The following is a 20,884-nucleotide window of genomic DNA, read 5'->3' as shown; positions in this document are numbered from 1 at the left end:
TTAAGTATTACAGCTGGGAAATTTCAAAATCAAACCCATCTTCAAAATGAATTATTGAAAAGTTTTTAGTTCTATACTTCGCCTGATATTCGGGTCTCATATTGTTATCGGATCGGATCAAATATGAAAATCCGACTTCTTCATTGGATTCAAATTCGAATCCGTACTTATGACATCCAATCAGATTTTCGAATTGATGGGATCGGCTCGTAAAGTGTCAGATTGGATTTGGATATACCCTAATTTGAATCCAATATGATCTGTTTGCATCCCAACCAAGGTAATTAATTATTAGTTAATTACATAATCATTTTTAATGAATTAAGCATTTAATAATTAATTAAATATATTAAAAATACATAAATTACATATTTTTTAATTAATGAGTTAAATAAGAATTAATAGTTATGTATTTAATATTTAATTAATTAAGAATATGAATTAATAAATAATAAAACAAACAATAAAATAATTAAATAATGCATAAATAATAAAATATAGTAATAATAATAATAATTTTAAATATTACCTCATTGTTACTATTATTATTAGGGAAATTTCTCGATTAGTACCCTGTACTTTGGGCATAATGCCACTTAACTAGTTGTTAAGTGGCATTTGAAAAAGATAGAAATGCCCTTTTGAGTGTCATCTAATTTTCTTTATCAACCATCTAAACGCTGACAAAAAATTCCCACTGAGCCCCCCTTAAGTGCGGAATGGAAATCGGGAATTGAATTCATTATAGGATTTATTATACATCTTTTAGAAGATGCCGCCACTCAGACTCGAACCGAGATGCTCTAGCACTACATCCTAAGAGCAGCGTGTCTACCAATTTCACCAAGGCGGCTTGCTAGAAATCATAATAGCCCATTCATATTCAATCGTCGAGATTGAAGGAGTCAATTCAATGCAAATGACCCCAACTTTCTTGAATGGAACAAGCAAGGATATGAGACTGTTAAATTTTTGTCAATATTTGGATGGTTGATAAAGAAAAGTAGATGACACTTGAAGGGCATTTGTGTCTTTTTAAATGCCACTTAACGATTGGTTAACGACAAGTACTAAATTGTCACGTTTTGAAAATTTGGGTACTAAATTGTTGCATTTTAAAATTTAGGGACCAAAGTAGCCCTAAGCCCAAAGTATAGGGTATTAATTTGGAATTTTCCCTTATTATTATTCTTAAAATTTTTAGTATTATTAATTAATATTGTTAATTAAAATAATAATTATTTTTAGAATTAATTAATTACGTAATTATTTTTTATCAAATTAACCACTAATTAATTAATAATTATATAATTGAAATAATGAATTATTTGATAATTTAGCCTATAATAAAATAATTAATTATTTAATTAAATAATACATAAATAGGGTCATATTACGGTCTTAGCGTAAAGGGAAGAAGAAACAGATTAAGGGTGTTTCTAAAAAACAAATCATGTAATCATTGCTACAGTAAAAAGTAAAGGCTGACCAAAAAATGGTAACGAACGCTTAGACCTAAACGAGCTATCGAACAGCTTAGTATTAAGTGTTTTTCTCCCTCTCCTGCGGTTCAAAAACCCTTCCAAAGCCCTAAACGAGGGACGTCAGTGGTGGTTCCCGCGACTCCGGACCAACATGCCCGGACGTATGTCAGATCCCAGTGATTCTCTTGTTCCTTTTTCGCCGGACGTGAGAGACCCAGTTGTTTATTCACTCCACCACGACCTTAAAGCCCCAATCTCTCGCCTCTCCATCTCCTGGTCCAAAGGAAATTGCCTTCGTGTGTCTTTTTTCGGAAAAAAATCGTCGAATTCCAGCGCCGAGGGTTCTGGAAACTCCAATGATCAAATTGGCGGGAAAGTTGTGGAGGTGAAGTTAAGCTCTGAAGATGGAGAGATCGATGAGGCGCAGAAGCGAAGGATCGCTTATGGTTCAGTTTCTCCATTTGCACTTCTTCAGAGTCGGAAGAATTCTATGTCATTATTGTCAAAAATGTCGATGGGTTCGTCTACTTATCACGTTGAGTGGTAATCTATTGCAACTCGTATCTCTAAGTTTGATGGTTTTTCGGTAAACTATCTTTAATTTCAAATTAGTTGAGCATTCTTAGAGTCGTTTTTTTTCGGTTTCTAGAATTCAAGAGTTGAAATTTTGGTTCTTTACTTTAATTGTGATCTCCGGTTGGTTAATCACAAATGTTTAGAAGGCATTGCCCCATGCGAGTCTCGGCTATCTGGGTTCTTGGTAGGAATGCACTTGAGACGGACCTAATCTACGGCATTATTCTGTATGGATGCCTATATATCTTGATCTATATCCTGGAGATGTGCATGTTACAAGTTTTTAAGCATATCTGAATGCTCGAGTTTCCAACATTTGAACAGTTGCGCATCTAATATTTCAATACTTTTATTTCTATTTGGAATTATCTGCAAATTTTGATATTCGTGGTATTGCATTTAAGGAAGGAACTTGCTTTACTTAAGTAGATTGCCTATAACGTATTGCATTTAATACTTCTCCCTCTGTATGGGGAGCGGGAGGAAAGTTACCATAGATATCAATCAACTTCTTATCTGTTTTTGATACCTTAGTCTCTTCATGATCACTACAATGCTTTGCTGGCTATAAATATTGGTATACGCAAGAAACAGAACTTATTGTTCAAATTCCAACCCTGAAGGAAAATATAATTTCATTGGAAAATATGAAAAACATGTACAATTTTGAGTTGTCTGGAGAATTTTTTACTTATTCTTTGACAATCTATGCCTTCTCAGAGCACTTTCGTTTCATGGGGGTTAACAATGTAGTACTCCTTAGACAGCATGTGCTAATAGTAGAACAACTTTTTGTTTTGGTTGTTAGTAGTAAGACAACTTTGACTAAGAATATCCCTGTTACCAAGGTGGAAATTTATTCTTTAGAATAAGAGGTCTCCATATAAGCCTATATAACTTATTGTAACAATGTCCCAATAATTCAAACACCTTTTTTTGGTTGACCCTAGATCAATGTTTTAAAAGGTGTGCTTAGGCTCACAGGTATGCAAAAATTCTAGGGAGCTATATTTCACCTTGGCCTCTAAAGTCGGAACTACTTTCATCTCCCACTTGGTGGAAATCCAAGATCATTATCCTTTTTAGGTCTTGTCATTGAAAGATTCACCAAAATGTTAGCATCTTGGAAGAAACGTTATATATCTTTAGAACTTGAGATGAAAAATAACTTCAATGAAAATCCACTTTCTCTAGTCTTCCAATCTACATTTATTCAGTTTTTAAAGCACCCATGAAAATTAACAAGGAGAGAATCATGAGGTGGATTGGGGCTAGGTAGATTGGATCTGAAGAGTAAGGCTCTTTAGGTAAATGGTTATTAGAGATTCTCTGCTGAAACTCCTAAACTTTGACACTTGGTTATTAGAATCATCCATGGTGTTGACCCTAATGACCTCTTCGTCTTCCATATTAGATATGATGTTGGAAAAGGTGGACCAAATAAAATTCTGGAAAAATTTGTAGTTGAGAGGCTCATTGTTGAAATATAGATTTCTAAGAATGTACTCCTTATCAAATGCTAAGAACCCCAATCCATAGCCTCTATAGTAAACTTTAATGCCACACCTCCATCATGGGTCCTTTGTCCTCTGTAGGGGTCTTAGGGATTTTGAGATTCAAGAATTCTTACTACTCACCCACTTGCTAGAAGAAGCATATATGGACCTTAATCTAAATGATTGCAGAGTGTGGGCAGTTGATGGCATGGGCAAATTCTCTTGTCCTTCATTCTTTAATGTCATCTTACTTGTGAATCAATTCTTTCAAACCTTTCCAACCAAGGAAATATGGTTTGGACCCAAAAAACAGAAAATTAGTATTTACACCTTTAAAGATAAGGGCTTATTGCTGGAAAGTGTATCACTAAAAAACCATTACTTGAGAAGTCCTGCAGAAAAGAAGGTGAAATTGGATTTTGACACCTAAAATGTTATCCTCCATAAGGCAAGCAATGAAATCACATTCTACTTGATAATCTCCTGTCAATTGTCTCAAAGTATTTTGGAGTGTTTTCTTTCTTTATTTGATGCTAGATGGACACCCCAAAGATGTATCCATGTTTTACCAAAGAAGAGCGATGAGATTCTTTGGAACTTGGAAATGCACAAAAGCTGCTATTGTCTGGTCCATTTGGGAAGAGTGTACTGCAAGGACATTCCAACTTTCAAGATAAATTTCAGGCTACAAAAGATTTAATAAATTTAATTCAGATTGGAATTATTCATTGAGAAAAACTTGAGGAATTCTCACATTTCACAATGGAGGACATTATGAGAAGGTGTTCGACGGTGGCAGGCTGGCAGCATCAGCTAGGACAAGAAACCGTCCTTCTTTGCCTTGGTGCCCCCTCCTATAAGGAAAAATTAAGATGAACTTTGATGGGTGCAGTATTGGGAACCCAACATCTTCAAGGTTTGGTGATGTGTTTCAAAACCACTCATAAGATTTTTATTACATTTTCAGGACTTGTAGGAATTGCTAATTTCATAACAGCATAATCATGAGCAGTTCTACAAAGACTGAAGTTACCTAAAGCACTATTCCAGGGATTGATAGTTTCGAAACCACTCAGAAAATTGTTGAAAAAATACACTCATACTTATCCATGCATAAATATTACAAAAGAAGCAGTTTCAGTTCATTGTTTTTAATTATGATTCTCTTTTTGTAAACGGACAGGGGTATGTATTTGCTGTTATAGAAATTGGGGGGAGATGTTTTTTTGTAACTTCCCTTTGCACAACCACTTGCTGTACAAGGGTTTTCCTTTTTGAACGAAATTCTATACTTTGCCTTCCCTCTCTCTCTCAAATAAAAAAAAAAAAGATGGGGACTCTAAAACTATTGTAAGCTAGCTGAAGGGGGAGATATGGTTGATCCTTGGAGCCTTAGGCAGAAAATAAGGAGGACAAGATGCTTGTGTGTAAGTTACAAGCATAAATCTGTTGGATTCCCATATCAACCAACCCATTGGCTGATTTACTTGCCTAAGAAGGGATAAATAAACAGGAATTATGGTATGTGGACTGGGGAGGGGTTCTTGATGGAGCAGGTCCTGCATGTAATATTTGTGGCTGTCTTATTAGAATTTTAACAGCTTAACCTATGTATACCTATAAAGCTACAACCTCTATGTCAATAATATAGCACTCTAACTTATTGAGCTTATAGAGTAATGCCCTTTAGATTTGATTATTACAGGTTGAACCAATTGCATGATTGATCCTTACCCTAATTCACTCACTTTGTTTGCCAAAAATAAAAATAGTATGTTCAACCTTTCTTTTAGATACTTGAAAGGATGATGGGTTTCCTCTTTGATGGTGCGCATTCTGTTATTAAAAATATTGAAATTGGTTTCTACACATTCTTTGACAATGTGCATATATCTGTGCTAATGAGCAGGTTGAAGCTATTTGAATTCTTCTACAATTAGTTATGTTTAGCTTTAGTGTTTTAGAATTCTACTACATTTTATGCATATGGTCACATTTGTCATGGCTATCAGGTGGGAACATGTTATGGAGTACAGTAAAGATATAAATCTTCTTCTTGGGAGTCCAAAACCACTTCCTAGTCCAGTCATTGAAGACCCAAAGACAGTTTTGAAGGTGATTCACCACCTTTTAAAGGATGAAAGTCTTGAAGTTTAGTTAGTAGATACTTGCATGTACTTGGATCTTTTTCCCTCAAGTTTAATATAAATATCATGCTAAACCTAGTGATTTTTAAAAGTGCAGGCAATGGAGAAGCCCACCTGTTTGAAGGCTGCCTGGGAACTGATGGAAATATTTTATGCGGACAAGCAGTCACAGGCTTGGCTCCCAGAGAGCCTTGTTGATTGGTTAGCAGTAATGCTCTTTCTTCTGATTCCTTTTCCTTTCCTCTACTCTACATACTCGAAAATAATATTAGTCACATGTATTTGTATTGCTCTGAACAAATCCTCCAGGAGTGGTGGGTTGGGATCTGCTAAGCTGCTGATCATTTCTTTCTGCAGGATTATGATAACCTTCTATCAGAAACAGGGACAACTGTCTATTCAAAACTTGTTGATCTGCAAAAAGAACTTGTGACCTTACAGGTTTCACCACTTTCTGATGTTCCTAGTAATTTTGCTTGTTTTGTTTGTCACATTTGGTTGTGAAATACAACAATTGATTTGGGTGCATTGACCATTATGCTTTATCTGGATATAGTGCAGGTTTTGCACCAAGATTTATAGCTGACAATAGTTATATAAGGGCATCTAGAGCTAATAATTTATCAGGGGCCATTGTCAACTTTGTGGTTTTATAATCTTCTTCTTTAATTGCTGTTCTTTAATATGTGATGTATGTTCTATATTAAAAACTCAGCGATGCTTTTATGTTGATTGTTGGCCATTTTATGCAAATGCTTTTGTAAATCTCTGGTGCTCATCTTGTTTTATGATCAAAGTTCACCACTTTACCCTAGGTTAACTAAATTCTGTTGCCCTCTTCTATTATCTTTGTTTGTTACATCCCTATTACTTCGCATTTAACAAAAAGAAACGGAAAGGGAAAGGAAAGTGATTTTGCCAAGATTTTACCATGCAGGCTGTTGAAGATAATCCAAAATATTGGGAAGGGATATCATCAGCACTTGCAGTTGGCTGGCTTGAGATTGTGGTAAGAATTATCTTTTTAATCTTTTGCACTCTCAGGGCGGTGATTCTCTTTCTCTCAAATAGTTATTTGTAATTTTTATGGTTGAAAATTAAAACGAAAAAGATGTTTGTGGAACATGCAATTTCTTCTATTTTTATGTTGGACAGGCATGGCAAGAAAGAAAGATAATTTAGTTATTTCTCTATCCCTCTCCCGCAGGTCAAATTGTTGAGATTGCATGGATCTTATCAGCTTGATCAGCTAGGAAATCGTGAGGTTTGTATTATATCTATAGAGACTTGCACTTTTTTACTTCAGTTCTCTTTAATTATATTTTATTTTACCCAAAAAAGGTTTTTGTCTGAGGAATATTGCATGATATAAAGGAGATTGTATTTGGTGTACACACATCATGAAACGTACAGTTGAGTATTAGTAGTAGTTTGCTAATCAGGTCCAGTGTGGAGCTTCCCTACATGGTCCCACCTATTTCTGCCACATGGAAAGATCCTGAGGTCAATCCAGACTGTCCATGAGATGGAGGGTCCAGTGGATTGACCATGTGTTCAGTCTCACAGCTCATATCAACCACATGCCCAATCTTGTACTGGAGTTTTGCCCAATCAAATAGGCCATTCATGATTGTGAGTCTATATCAAAGTTATCCATAAAGATGGTCTATTTTGAACACATAGGAAGGTCTAATAAAGTAAAAGTCTACTCAAACAATACAAAAGTTACAAGCATTGGTGAAGAGGTTTTTTCCACGAGTGTATTGTGGAGCAAGGAATGGAGACTCCTTTTGAGCTCCAAGCTAAGTTGCCATGGGGAAGATTTCTAGGCTGTTTAAGTAAGTTCGTGAGACGAACCAACTAGTAAACCCATCCCAAGCTATTCAGGGCTGGTTGGTAATGAAAAATTCCTGAGGGCAGAACTGTTAGCTTTGATTCAAGGCCTAAAGTTGTTGATGAGCAGGATCTGAGGAATGTGCAAGGAAGGTGATCTCACTTGATCATTTTAACTTTCATGCCCCTCCGGACCATCTTTTTGATCTGAGTCTCTCCTTGGAATTTCTGAATCTGATTCCTCTAACTGCACACCAAACTGAGTAGTGTCCCCCATCTACAAAAGTTCTTGACCTTTCTTTGGTAATGGATCTTCCAACATTCCTTTGGCATGTCTAGCTTTAACTTTCATCCTCTTTCTCTTGTGGATTCTCTTTAATTTATTACAAGGCCCTGCCCCAACAAGCCCTTCTTTCAAATGAGAAAAAACTTTATTTACATGAACTGACTGTCCTTTTGATCTTTTTGGGTTCAGCAAAATTCTGCTTTTGATTCTATCATCATTAACCATTCCTTCCTTATTTGCTTCAAATCTCTTCCTTCCCCCAAATCTCTACCCAATTTTCTACTACAACTTCAGCATAATTTCCCAAATCAAAGCTTTCCTCCCTCTCCACCTAATTCTTATCTTTTCCAAAATCCTTTTCATCACACGTTGCTTTCTTCTCTAATTGAACACATCCACTTTCTAATGAGGCTACTTCATATTTTTTTCAGTCATCATAAAAGCCTACACAAATTTTGAGCTGTACAGATTACTCTTTTCTCTCTGGTTATTACAATTCGTGTTTTATGCAAATAATGTAACTGTGTATAAATCCAAATGTGCCTCGTTCAAATTAAGTAATGGTGAGGTAATTTGAAACCCTGTTTTCAGAAGAAATTTGAATGACTGGGAAATCAAGGCCATGTTTGGTTCACTGCTCTGGGCCTCATTCTTTTAATTCTTGCTTATTTTGGGAAAGAATGGGCAAGAATGAATAACATTAAGAGTGTTTGCTTACAAAATTCTTGCCATGGGCCACATTCTTTTTAGAATGAAAAACCAGCCCCATAGCACAAATATTGGGTAGCCTGCAGCATGAAAAATAATCATGCTCCATCTTGCTGATTTCATTCTTTGAGGAAACTCTGCCTACAAAATTGTTGCCATAGCTGTTTACTTTTACGAAAGCACTTTTACAAAAATACTTTTACGAAAGAACTTTTATAAAAGTACTTTTACATGAACATGAAAGCACTTTTACGAAAGCACTTCTATAAAAGTACTTTTAACGAAAGCACTTTTATAAAAATACTTTTACATTAAAGCACTTTTATTGAAGTACTTTCATAAAAGCACTTTTTACGAAAGCACTTTTATGAAAGTACTTTTATAAAAGCACTTTTTACAAAAATACTTTTAAGAAAGTACTTTTACAATACATCTATGCCAACTGGTAAACATTGACTGTTGGAGACCTAGGTTGGCGGTTTATGAATACTGACACAATTTTTTTTAAGAATGAAAATAAACATAGGACACTTATCAGTCTGAAAAGAATTCATTCTTAGGAAAAAAGTGTTTGGTTCATAGCAATATTTTCTCATTCTGCCTATTTTTAACCATTCTTGCCCATTTTAGAATTTCATCTTGGGTAAGAATGAAAAAGAATGAGAATTGAACCAAACATGGCCCATTAAATGACTAAACTGTTAAGGTTAATCCAAGACACAAAAGTTGACATCTTGGAGGTTGATTATAGAGGTGGTCATGGGACAAATCAAGCAACCTTTCAGTTCAGGCCTTCTATAAAGGCTGATCCATTAGCAGGAAAACTCCTTACTTTGGTCTAGAATCTGGGACTCCTTTCCATCAAAAGTAGCTTTCATACTCTGAACTGATACTCTTGAAAGATGCCTAACTGCTGATCTCTTGATCAGAAGAGGAATGGCTTTGAACAGCGATACCTGCTATTTATTGAATGAAGTACCAAAATCCTTGAACCGTCTTTTCATATACTGCAACTTCCCCCATCAATTGTGGTATATGGTCCTAGCATGCTTTGGATCTCAGATGTTTCTCTGTAAAACTCTATTGCAAGCTTCTCCAAGGTTGGATGTTCCAGGGATTAAACATCAGAGGGAAACCTTTTTGGAATATTTAACCAGCTGCTTGCTGATAAGAAAAAAATTTAACCAACTGCTATCATATGGTTTGTTTGGATGGAAAGAGATCAGTGCATTTTTGAGAGCAAGTATTCTGATATGGTGGTGGTAAAAAGGAATTTTATGTTCTTGGCTAAGTGTACAGAAGCCTTTCCAGGGTGTCCAGATAAGTTAATTTTTTGGATGATAGACCTTTGTTTGCCTAAAGTACACATTTTTCTCTTTTGGTATATATTTCCAATGTACAGTCCCTCAATGCACATGGGCTGGTGTAATTTTTTGGTGGATAATTAAATGAAATACAACACTTTACCTTTCAATGAAAAACAAAGAAAAGAAAAATTCAACAAAAAGACCATTACATCACCTATTAAGAAAAGGAGAAAAAATAAATAGGTTTGTGTGCCATGTTAATGCACTTTTACTATTACAGACAGAGAATGGTCTGGTGGAGGCAGTTGCTGTTCTAATCTCCAAAATGCCACGTATTCGTACTGAACTAGCAGTTGGAAGGTTAGGTGAATGCTATAAAACAAAGCCTGATTTTGTCAAGGTATTTTCGGATTCTCTCTCTCTCTCTCTATAGACACACATAGTATGCATCTCTGAGCTGGTTCACTATATTTGCATCTATCTGTTTCTTAGGCATGGGAAAAATGGCGAGGGCAAATTACAAAGCTGGAATGCAGTGCATTCTGGGTTCAGTGTGATCACCGCCAGACAAGAGAAGGATTAAAGAATGTTCTACAAATTATGTTGGGAAACACCAACTCTCTCAATACTGTGACAAGCCATTGGATAGAGTTGTATATATCTCACTTCCTTTATGTCAGGCCATTCACAATGGTCAGTGTCTGTTGAGAATTTCATCTATTCCTTGAAGTCTTTCGTACTCAAATTCAGCATGCATATTGTTTCTCTTGTTGAAAATTATATGTAAATCCTTTATCTTGGTTTCATTGCAATCAAGGTGGGTATTTGACTTCTTGTTCCATTTTTCTGTATCAGGGTCTAGAAAGCATGTACAGTTTAGCTCAGAAATGCATGCAATTAAAACCAACATCCAGCACCCATAGGTTGATGGGGCTTCTCCTTGGAATTCTAGGAGAAAATACTGAGGTGAGAATGGATTTTCTTCTCCTTAATTAGATATTTATCTTCTTATCCAAAAAAAAGTATCTTCATTTGCCTTTCATCTAACTATCTCTCCATTTTATCTGTATGGTTCAGGTTGTTTTGGCTGAATGTTCAAGGTCATTTGGTCCTTGGTGAGCTTTTGATTTCTTTTGTACTTCTTTATTATTAAGTTTCAACTGATGACAGCATGGATGTTATAGACCATAAGCATAAATTCATTAGTGCTTGTATTAAATTATGAAAATTTGTTTTTCATGTATGGTCTATTTAGTTTATATATCAGATGGAAATTTTGTTTTGACAGGATGGTTGCACATGCTGTAGAACTATTGACAGCAGGGAGCAAGCAAGCAGAAATTCTGTTACATGAAGAGCGTTATAATCTGGGAGGTATCAGCATAGAGGAGCTTCATCGGCTTGTATATGCTCAAATTCTATCTTCTCATGCTCTAACCTGGCAAGTGAGTTGTAAAAATGTGAATGAGGACTTCTGGATCATTCCATTTCTTTAATGGTGGATTGTGAATAGTGATCTCATCTGGTGTGGTAGCCCCTTCAATGCATATGACTTGGGAGGCTTATATTGTGAGAACCTATGAGCCATAGAATTGCTGTTCTGGGAACTTCCTAGGCATATAGTTTAGTGAAGTATGTATTAAGAAGTTTTACAATCAAGTACCAAGCAGTAGGGGTGATCATTTCAGCCCGGAAATTCCGGGCTTGGGCCTGGGTTTTGTGTTCAGGCCTGGCCCGGGCCCACATATATTTAAACTTACACATTTTGTGTATAATGTATACATATGTATACATGTTATTTTACATTAGATTATATATTTTATATATAAATATCATAGTTTTCAAGGCGCCAAGGTGAGGCTAGGCGACAGGGGGGGTGCCTTGTTGCCTAGTCGCCTAGGCGATGGATTTTTTTAAAGTAAAACTATATATCCTAGGGTAGTTCCCTAGGTTCCATAACCATCTTTCCTTAATAATTATTCATAATTTTCATAAGAAAAGTATAAACTTCATGTTTAAGTCTAGAAAATCAACATTTTATGAGAAAAAAAAGAACAAAGTAAATAAAATTCAAAAAATATAGGGGCTGAACCCCTACTTTTGTTATAGGAAAGAAGAAAAGAAAAACTGGAGGAAGAAGAAGAAAATGTGTTGATTAGACAAAATTTTAAGTTCTTCCCTTGCTTATTGGTTTGTGTTTTGAAAATTTTGAGGGTTCAATCAAGGATCAAAATTTCAATACGATACGCCCTGTATCAGGTGTATTGTATTGTATCTTTGGGGTTCCGACACCTATTTACAGGTGTTTTCGGGGACCCATTTTTTTAAATATTATATATATATAAATGAAATTGAAAACCAAAGAAATAAAAAAAATAGGGGGAGTATCATTATAAGTACCGATACACCTTTGCCAATACATAGAGACTTTGAACCATGGGTTCAATACAGCAGTTAGCAATGTTTGCGTTGATTAAACCCTAACAAAATAAGAAAATATTAAAAAGAAATTAGTATATAAACACATAAAATGAATATTCTAGTTTAATAATGTCTATTTTATAATTATAATATCAAAAAGTTAAAAATATAACAGTATTTTATAATCTAGTGCACAAAACTACTTGGCAACTGGGCGAAGTGAGCCTCCAAGGGTGCCTTGTCGCCTAGGTGTTGCTTTGACAACTATGATAAATATTATAACATGACATGTATAATTTATATTATATGTAATATTTTATATTATATAATGTATAAAATAAGTTTGTATGCATGTTATTATAAATATGTAATGTTTTATATATGAAAGACATTGGCCCAAAATCAGGCCCGGCCCAGGCCCGTATAGACCTGGGCTAGGGCTTATGTTTCAGGCCTGGAACCCCAGGCCGGGCCAGGCCCGGGCCTAAGCTATAGCCCTTATCATAAGTGCAAAGCCCGGCCCGGCATGGGAATCACACTCACCATAGCTAGCATAAGAAGAAGAAAGCTCAATATATTTCATTGCTCTGTGTGTAAAACGTCCATACATATTTATAGTCTCTAAACTCATAATGGTCGTAGGAGTCCAACTGTTAAGCTCATAATGGTCCTAGGAGTCAAAACTGTTAAACAATTCAAAGAAGACTCGATAATTCTAATCCTACTTATGCAATGACCGAAATTTTAAACATAAACAAACTATAACTAGACAAATTATACCCTATCAATGGACCCCACGGAAAATTGCAAAATGACAAAAATACCCCTACTGTCAAAAAATACAAAAATACATAAAATTTCATAAAGTTCGAATTTTGGTTCTTCATCTCCTGCATCATTCCTTATGTAACCCACCTACTGCCACATGGAGGAAAATTGTGGCCAATCCAGATCATCCATTCCATTGGGTGGAGGACCCATTGGATTGGCCACTTGTTGAATCCTATAATCCATATAAATCCTATACTCAACCTTGCATTGGATTTTTCCCCAACCAATACTAGCCTTCAATACCTCTAAATTTTTAATAGGAAAGTTGTCCATAAAAAGGGAGTTTCTTTTGTTCACATGTCAAGGTCTTTTGAGGCTTGCTCACGAGTGGGTTATGTGGTAGGTGCTAACCCATTAGAAGGGTTGCTTGGCAAAACTTTAGTTTTTTTCTATCTAATTCTTTTATCACAAATTAATATAATTCCTGATTGTTACCAATTCAAGAAATTGCAGTCGGTGTCTCCTTTACTTTCAATCAAAATGTTGCTCAATAAGTCGTATCAAAGTTTAGCACCAAAATGGTCTTATTGTTTTATCATTCTTATAGGTGGTGCTTTTGTTGTTTGATTTTATTAACTCATTAAATGCTCTCATATGTTCAGATTGCTCCAATTTATTTGACATCATGCACAAAGCAGGGAATGGGTTTGTTGGAAATTTTATTGTACAAGCAACCTATACAACATAATCATCTGTTACTTAAGGTGATTAGGTGAATTTCATGTTTTGTTTTTATTTATTTATGCACAGTATCCTTCAATAGTTTTCTGAGTTTGGTAGCATCTTAAGCTGCTCTTAACATTACTTTCTGAGCGAAAGTATTTTGTATTCCAGAGTTTGGAGATTTGCCGTCTATATGAACTTGACAGTATCAGTTCAAATATTATGAAGGTATTTTGAGCCTTGGCCTACTATTTCTTGTTATTTGGATGTTGGAAAGGGGACATGGAAAACATGCTTCACATGCCACTTTTGTAGTATATATTAGGTTGCACAGCTTTTGATCTTTGCTTTGATAAAGCAGACTGGATCTGGGTGATTATAGAAATGCCTTTTGAAAGTTAAGAGTGAGGCTTGGAAGAACTTTTGTTCATCATCATCATCTTGTAAGCCTTCTCCTAATTATATAGGGCTGGCTACATGTATCCTGTTTCTCCACTCTGTCTGTTCAGTGCCATATCCATTGTTAAATTATGAGCACCTAAATCATTCCTTACTACTTCCACCCAAGTTCTTTTTGGTCTGTCGCTCTTCTATCCCCTTCAACTTCTAACAGATGACTTCTAATGGGTACTGTAGATGATCTTCTGTGCATTATAATTTAGCCTTGCTTTTCTTACTTTAGTATATGTTTCACTAATCAGATTGCTGGAATACACCACTGGAAGCATGGTAAGAAAGGGTCTGGAATTTTCTGGCTACAGCAAGCTCAGGATGAAGTCCGGCTTAATAGAATTGCTCAACAGTTGTTTGATTTTGTTGGGAAGTCGATATCTGATGAAAGTTTCAAGGTATTAAATCAATTTATTATAATATCTCATCTTTTTACAAGTTTATGATAAACCAGGTGTACTAATCTTTAAGCAAAAAAAGATCATATGGCCTTCGGTTGGCCTGGGGATTTAATCTATGAAAACTCATTCTGTTTTATTGCTTCGTTGCTATAAGCAGCAATGGGAAGGATTAATTGAACTGTTGGGTTCTGAAGCCAGGACTGTAGGTGGTCTTGAGTTTCTTCACAAGTAACTATCCTATCATCTTCCTCCATCTGCTTTAGTTCTATCTATAGGAACTCAAAGAAATGATTAATAATATTTCTTTTTGTTGGCCTTCAACTTCTTTGGTTAATTTTTATTTGAATGTGACACAGGTATAGGGACTTCAAAAAATCCCTTCAACAGGTTCAGGATGGTCACATTACTGATGCTGCTCGACAGGCTGTGGAATCTCTTATACTGGTATATGCAGAAAAATCCTTTATCTACCTTCTCTACTGTCTGCATGGTAAATAAAATGGTGCCTATGTGAACCTTTTCTTTTTTATTTTTTTTCCTGAAAAGTAATGACCTTGTTGTGTCTAAAAGTTTGTGGTTGTCCTTGAGACAAATGAAAGAAAGAAAAGATGTCTGAAAAAAAGGGAAAAAAATTATGATTGTGTGCATTGTCTAGCTACAGCATAGCTATTTGACAAATACATATTGGTAATCACCTACTAATCCTTTGGCCATTGTAATGGCATCATGGCATTGCTCACTTCTGCATGAAGGAAAACAAAGACTATGCAAAAAATGAGAAAGAACTGGCCAAGTTGATTGCAAATGAAATGTCATAGGGGTAGAGAGAAGGGAAGAAAGGGCATAATGTGCAAATTGGACCTCAAGAAAACTAATGAAAATATGGAACAATGGTTTTTGCATTGCACTTTTGGAAACCCAGGCAACTCCAAGGTAAGAGGTGTTTTCAGAAACAGTGATGGATGTTATTGCACTTTTTTCTGGTCCTATTGGCTATAAGGACTTCTTAAGGGCAGAGCTGTTGGAAGTCTAGCAAGGGATGAAGCTTGCTAAAATTCTAAATATGGAGGAATGGGCAGATGATTGGGGATGTAAAGTCAGCAAGCTTTCATTTAGATACTTGGGCATGCCTTTGGGAGAAAGTTGTAAATTCAAAACTGTATGGGAACCTATCTTGGAGAAGGTAGACAGAAAATTAGCCTATTGGAAGACAAAATATTTATCCAAGGGTGGCAAAGTAACCTTAATTAAAAGTGTGCTGGCCTCCCTCCCTGTTTTCTGCTTATCCTTTTTCCCTATTCCGGCTAAATGGCCTCCCTCCCTGTAAACATGTTTTTTAAAGTTGTTTCAAAGGAGGAAGACATCTCTTTCCCATGTCAAAGAATATGGATTAGAGCTGTGCCTTCAAATATATCCTTTTTTGTCTGGTCAGCAGTGCTGGATAAGTTCCTAACCAAAGAGAATTTAATCAAAAGAAGTTTAGAAGTGGTAGATATGGCATGTCCCTATGTATTGGGAATGTGGAATCCTCTAGTCATCTAGTGTTACACTGATTTTACTCACTGGGTGTGGTTAAGAGTGGTGGAATTATTTGGTGCTAAGCTATGTTTCCCAGCTGATGTTAGGGGATTCATAGAGGCTTGGTGGCTGGGTGGTTTGAGTAAAGCTGGAAAGGTGGCATTGGAGCATTATTCCGACAGCTGTTCTGTTGGTTGTGTTGAGTGAAAGAAATAACAGATTATTTGAAGGAATTCAAAACTCAAAAGATGTTCCGAGGAAATTTCTGTGGATGATCCACTCGTGGCTAACTGTGCACCAGTTCTTTAAAGGCAGACATCCAAGTGTCTGTTTTGAGTGAAATTTTTTGTTTGCAAGGAGTGGATAGTTTTTGTTTTTTGTTTGGGGGATTGAGGCTATAATGGGCTATGTTAGGTTTTTGTATATCCTTTGTCCATTTTTCTTTGTACAGGGGTTTCTGTAGTTGATTTTTTTATGAAATCACTTTACTTACAGTTCTCAAAAAAAAAAAAAATTCTAAACATCAGGGAATCTGATGGGGGAGGGGGAATTCTAGGTGGTAGTAAGATGTCTGCTAGCCTGCCACATAACTACTTGACACCCTGGTGCATAGACATACAGTTATGGAAATAAAACAGTAGGCAAGGCAAGGGAGTTGGGTGTAAACATTAACTGGATTCCTAAAGTGATGTCTTATACCTCCTTATATTCTCCTTTCTTCATAAATTTTATTTTTTTATTTATTACCAAAATAAGGCAAGGAACAGGGAGAAGTCAGTTGTACTGGGGCTTGATTCCACATGAGAACTTGTAATAGCAAGAACGAGAATGTAGAAAAGAGTGGGTAGGAATAGCTGACCTAAATTTTGGTGTACAAATGTGCATCAGCTCATGTATACCTGTAGAGAATTTCTTCCTCTAATCAATAAAATGTTAAATCCCTAATGCAAGAGTTGGGTGCCAAGGCATTTTGGGTGTACAGGTCTGCTAACTGACTAGCAGAATGATATAGCAAAAACAAGGAGCAACAAGAGAACAAATTTTTTGGGGTTATCTGAGGGGAATTTGTAAATTGAAGGGTTTCAAAGAAAAGTTCTGGTTGCCTTCATCACCTGTGTTATATAATGCACATTATCCCTGCCTCAGAATTATAAATGCACCTTAAAGTACTTTGGCTCTCTTTATTAGGATACATTTTCTGTTCCTTACTCGACCTTTCTCTGAGCATGATGTTGCTGATGGGAGCTTGCTAAGCATCCCATATTGCAAATGTATTATTAGGATAGTACAAACTTACCATGCTGCAAAGAGGATATCTATTGTGTTATGTTCTCCACGTTTTTGTCTTGGTGTGCATTTGCAATTCATCAGCAGATATGTGATTGACAATGAAATTCTTGTTATTGCATGCAGCTTATGAAGAACCCATCCACACCACAACGTTTCTGGTTGCCTCTTCTGCATGATTCGGTGAGTGCTGAGTTAATAAAGTGGTTTTCCTTATTCACTTTTCATTTATACTTTTTTTGTGTTTTTTTACAACGTTCAGAGAACTGGACCAGGCATAGAAGCAGAAAAGAGAGGTTCATTGGTCAGAGGTTCAACCAGGATCAAACTGTGATGATGTGGCATATATGCATATATACTATGAGTAGTATAAATATTATATAATTTATTTTACAAATTATATCATACTTGAATGCGGTGGATGGATTGCCAGCTTTTTATGTTTAAAAGCAAATGACCAGTTTCACACCTCTTAACTTGTGTTTTTTTAAAATACATGTGTAATGAAGTAATATATACAATAAAGTCATAAATTAACACAAATAAAGAAATGGATTAATTGTAATTGAGTAAAACGCAAAAAAGAGGTCATGAGTTCAAGTCTTGCCAAACATTTTGGAATTCCGATTGTTTAGTGACCCGGGTGGTTAAATGAAACCAGGACCAGTTCACCGATTCTCTTGTTAAACAGGCTTGTAAGCTGGTTTTTTAGGAATCATGGGCCAGTTTTTTAGGAATTCCGGTTCCTAAGGTATGACCAAACCAGCTGGGCCCGGTCATGGTTCAACCAGTCTGACTGGCTGGTCCTGTGCGGTTTCCTAATCACTCGGTTTTTATTCCAACTTTCAAATTAATTTTATCATTGATATCATTTGACATCAATGAACGACCCATCTTTTCACTTGGCTAATCTTGCTGATGTAGTTGAGTTGGTTGTCTCTACTTCTGAACCTAGGGATTGGTTATTCATACATATTTTCTTAATCATTCATGTCCCTTTGCAGGTGAAGTTGCTTAATTGGTCAGAACATCCTCTTTTGAACATCTCACAGACAAACCTTTTATTGAACAAACTACAAGAGTTGTCCATGGCAAAGTTACACCCAGACTTTATTGAAGCTGACTTGCCACCTCATGCCCTTAACTCTGTGAGACTAGCCCTGGCTACAAATCTTGGGCGTGCTTTTCTGGAGGAGTGATTTTTTTGAAGCTTTGTAACATAAAGCTGCAAACAGGTCTGGTATGTAATGCAGATGTTTCTCTTTTTTTCCCCAATTTCTTTACCTATTACATTTAGAACCTCACAAGTAGCCAACCATGGTTATTAGTGTTCTAACGTGCAAATATCTCTTCTTAATGGGTGCAGGGTCACTGTACTGTTAACAAAGACAATGGTCTCCAAATCCAATTCTCCATAAGAGGGGGCTCACTTGACTAGACGGTGCATGAAAGCGTGTTTTTTGGCCGAGGTATCTTCCACATGAAGTTTCATGCCGGTACTACTTTCAACTGACCAGATGACAAATGGTTTTGCTGGTGGTGGTTCACATATCTTTTCTAAATTTAGAGCTTGCTTCGGCAAGCTATGTCCGGAGTTAGATGACAGGCATGTAACTAATTAATATGATCTTAGACTAATTATTTAGGCGAGGTGGGGAGTATCTTGTTTAGTTTGTCAATTATCATGTATAATTGTGATTTTAAGTACTGTATACCGTGGTGTTTAACTGTTCATCTGATACCATTTTATTCAAAGGCGTGGCCAATTTCAAGGATATAAAGGAAACATAGATGCTTTCTTGTTAGTAACTTATTACTTGTGGCCTTGTGGACATCTGGATTGGGCTGGGTTTATGGCCAACCCAGGCCCGACCCCAGATCAAGCCCGAGGTCAAGCCTGATCTTTCCAACTCGACTTCAGCTCACACTTTAATTTGATGCAGTCAGGTTGGTTTCAAGCTTGGGCTCGGGCCAGGCTTGGGTTGGTTAATGAACTCACTCTAAAATTACATGCATTTATGTAAATATGTATGCAAGGTTACACACATATGTGTGTGTATATAATTGGGCTAGGCTCGAGTCAGGCTAAGCAGGGTTTGAGCTACCTAAGGCTCCGTTTGGTTTGTTGGGATAGGGATGAAAAAAAAGGAATATTCTAAGAATATAATTTTTTTTTCCTTTATTTGTTTTGGGGGGAAATAGGGGGATGGGATGAGAAAAGGGAAGGATGCGGGATCCCAAAAGTAAGAACTCGGGGTCACACCAAATCCATGCGATCCCACTAAGAAAGAGAAAATCGAAGACACATTTGGGAAAAAATATCGGGCCTTGTCAGAGAGGAAGTTCCTTTGTCTTCTTCCATCTACCTCTAGGCATTCCAACGGTCAACCGTCATATCTTCGGCCACTCTTTTGGCATCTTTGAACGATGTTAAGGCATTCCAACGGTCAAGCTCTGCTTCAAGTTCCGTTTCAACTGATTTGCCTTCTATCCGTTTCCTGCTTCAACCAGGGCATTCCAACGGCCATGGCAAAGATATGGCCGTTTTGCCCTGGTTACCTTTCCTCTGCTTCAAGTTCCATTTTGCCCTGGTCTTTGAACAAGCAATGCAAAGCAGAGGATGAGAGCTTGAACGATGGTTGCCTTGATTGCAGTTCCTCTGCTTCAACTCTCTCCATCGTTCGCTTCAAGCTCTCATCGTCCACACAATCTGCTCATCTCTCTCTTTCAATCTGCTCATCTCAGTTGTAGTGTCCTCCCAGCCCTGGGGTGATTGTATGCTATTTGAGCCCATTGACAATAAGCTTTTCTTATTTCTTCATCTGATGCTTCAAGGAATCGAAACTGCATTTAGTTGATATTTTATATGCTGCTTAGCTGCTTTATAATTTTTATTGAATGATCTATTTATTACATTGATTATTTGATCTTGCACATTAGATTCATGATATTTTCTGTTTGCTTGAGTAATCTTATTTAGTAATCCTTGGGACTTGTGCAAGATATGGACAATACACTACTTGATTTTCCTGGCAATATTCACTGCAAAATAATACACGTTTAAAGCATAGATTCACAAGTAGTTAACAACTTGAGTTTCACTGTCAGCCTGATCATTGCCCTTGACAAAATAGTTAAATATTATTTTCTTTTCTTTGGATGTGTTTGTGTTGGAGGGCTGGATTGGTGTTTTTTTTTTTTGCACTCAAAGAGAAGTACATGGATTGGACTTGAAAAGTTCACTATATAACATGGATAAAAAAATTTAAATTCCCATTTCAGATTACCCACCAAATTAAATTCAGCTCCAAGTATTAAAAAAAAGATAAAATGATAAAAATCCTTTAGAATCAGGTTTTGAGAGGATGATTGGAGTGGGGTTGGCAAGTTGAAGGAGTTGTGCCCAAGACTGTATAAGCTGGCTGAGACTGAAATTACCATCAGTAGCTGCTATGAAAGGAGAGGATATCAGTTGA

At 36.3% G+C, this 20,884-nt stretch overlaps 1 protein-coding gene across 4 annotated transcripts; it reads left to right on the top strand.

Annotated features, from left to right (window-relative positions):
• Nucleotides 1–1,515: 1,515 nt before the first annotated feature.
• Nucleotides 1,516–19,183, top strand: LOC104610680 (nuclear pore complex Nup85-like protein). Of its 4 annotated transcripts, none has more exons than XM_088893433.1 (19): nt 1,518–2,027; nt 5,569–5,671; nt 5,801–5,911; nt 6,061–6,144; nt 6,641–6,712; nt 6,911–6,967; nt 10,118–10,237; nt 10,330–10,530; nt 10,693–10,803; nt 10,915–10,952; nt 11,126–11,282; nt 13,692–13,793; nt 13,924–13,980; nt 14,454–14,600; nt 14,761–14,831; nt 14,960–15,047; nt 17,535–17,591; nt 18,413–18,643; nt 18,775–19,183. In XM_088893433.1, the coding sequence occupies exons 1-18, from the start codon at nt 1,636–1,638 to the stop codon at nt 18,605–18,607; spliced, it is 2,163 nt and encodes a 720-aa protein (XP_088749559.1). In that variant the 5' UTR covers nt 1,518–1,635; the 3' UTR covers nt 18,608–18,643; nt 18,775–19,183. The 4 variants fall into 4 exon arrangements, 3 of the variants coding, with proteins under 3 accessions (XP_088749560.1, XP_088749559.1, XP_010275714.1); XM_010277412.3 differs by having other exon boundaries at nt 18,413–18,648; XM_088893434.1 differs by lacking the exon at nt 13,924–13,980 and having other exon boundaries at nt 1,517–2,027; nt 18,413–18,648.
• The last annotated feature ends 1,701 nt before the right edge of the window (nt 19,184–20,884 follow it).

This window comes from Nelumbo nucifera, chromosome 8 (genome assembly GCF_055504915.1).
Source record: "Nelumbo nucifera cultivar China Antique chromosome 8, China Antique-T2T, whole genome shotgun sequence".
NCBI lineage: Eukaryota > Viridiplantae > Streptophyta > Magnoliopsida > Proteales > Nelumbonaceae > Nelumbo > Nelumbo nucifera.
This window is presented reverse-complemented; position numbering and strand designations above follow the sequence as displayed.

Excerpts from the sequence above, each read along its gene's own strand:
- LOC104610680 (XM_088893433.1), top strand. The coding sequence starts at position 1,636 with ATGCCCGGACGTATGTCAGATCCCAGTGATTCTCTTGTTCCTTTTTCG. Across the intron at positions 5,672-5,800 it reads ACCCAAAGACAGTTTTGAAG|GCAATGGAGAAGCCCACCTG; the intron begins GTGATTCACCAC and ends TTAAAAGTGCAG. Across the intron at positions 5,912-6,060 it reads GCCTTGTTGATTGGTTAGCA|GATTATGATAACCTTCTATC; the intron begins GTAATGCTCTTT and ends TTCTTTCTGCAG.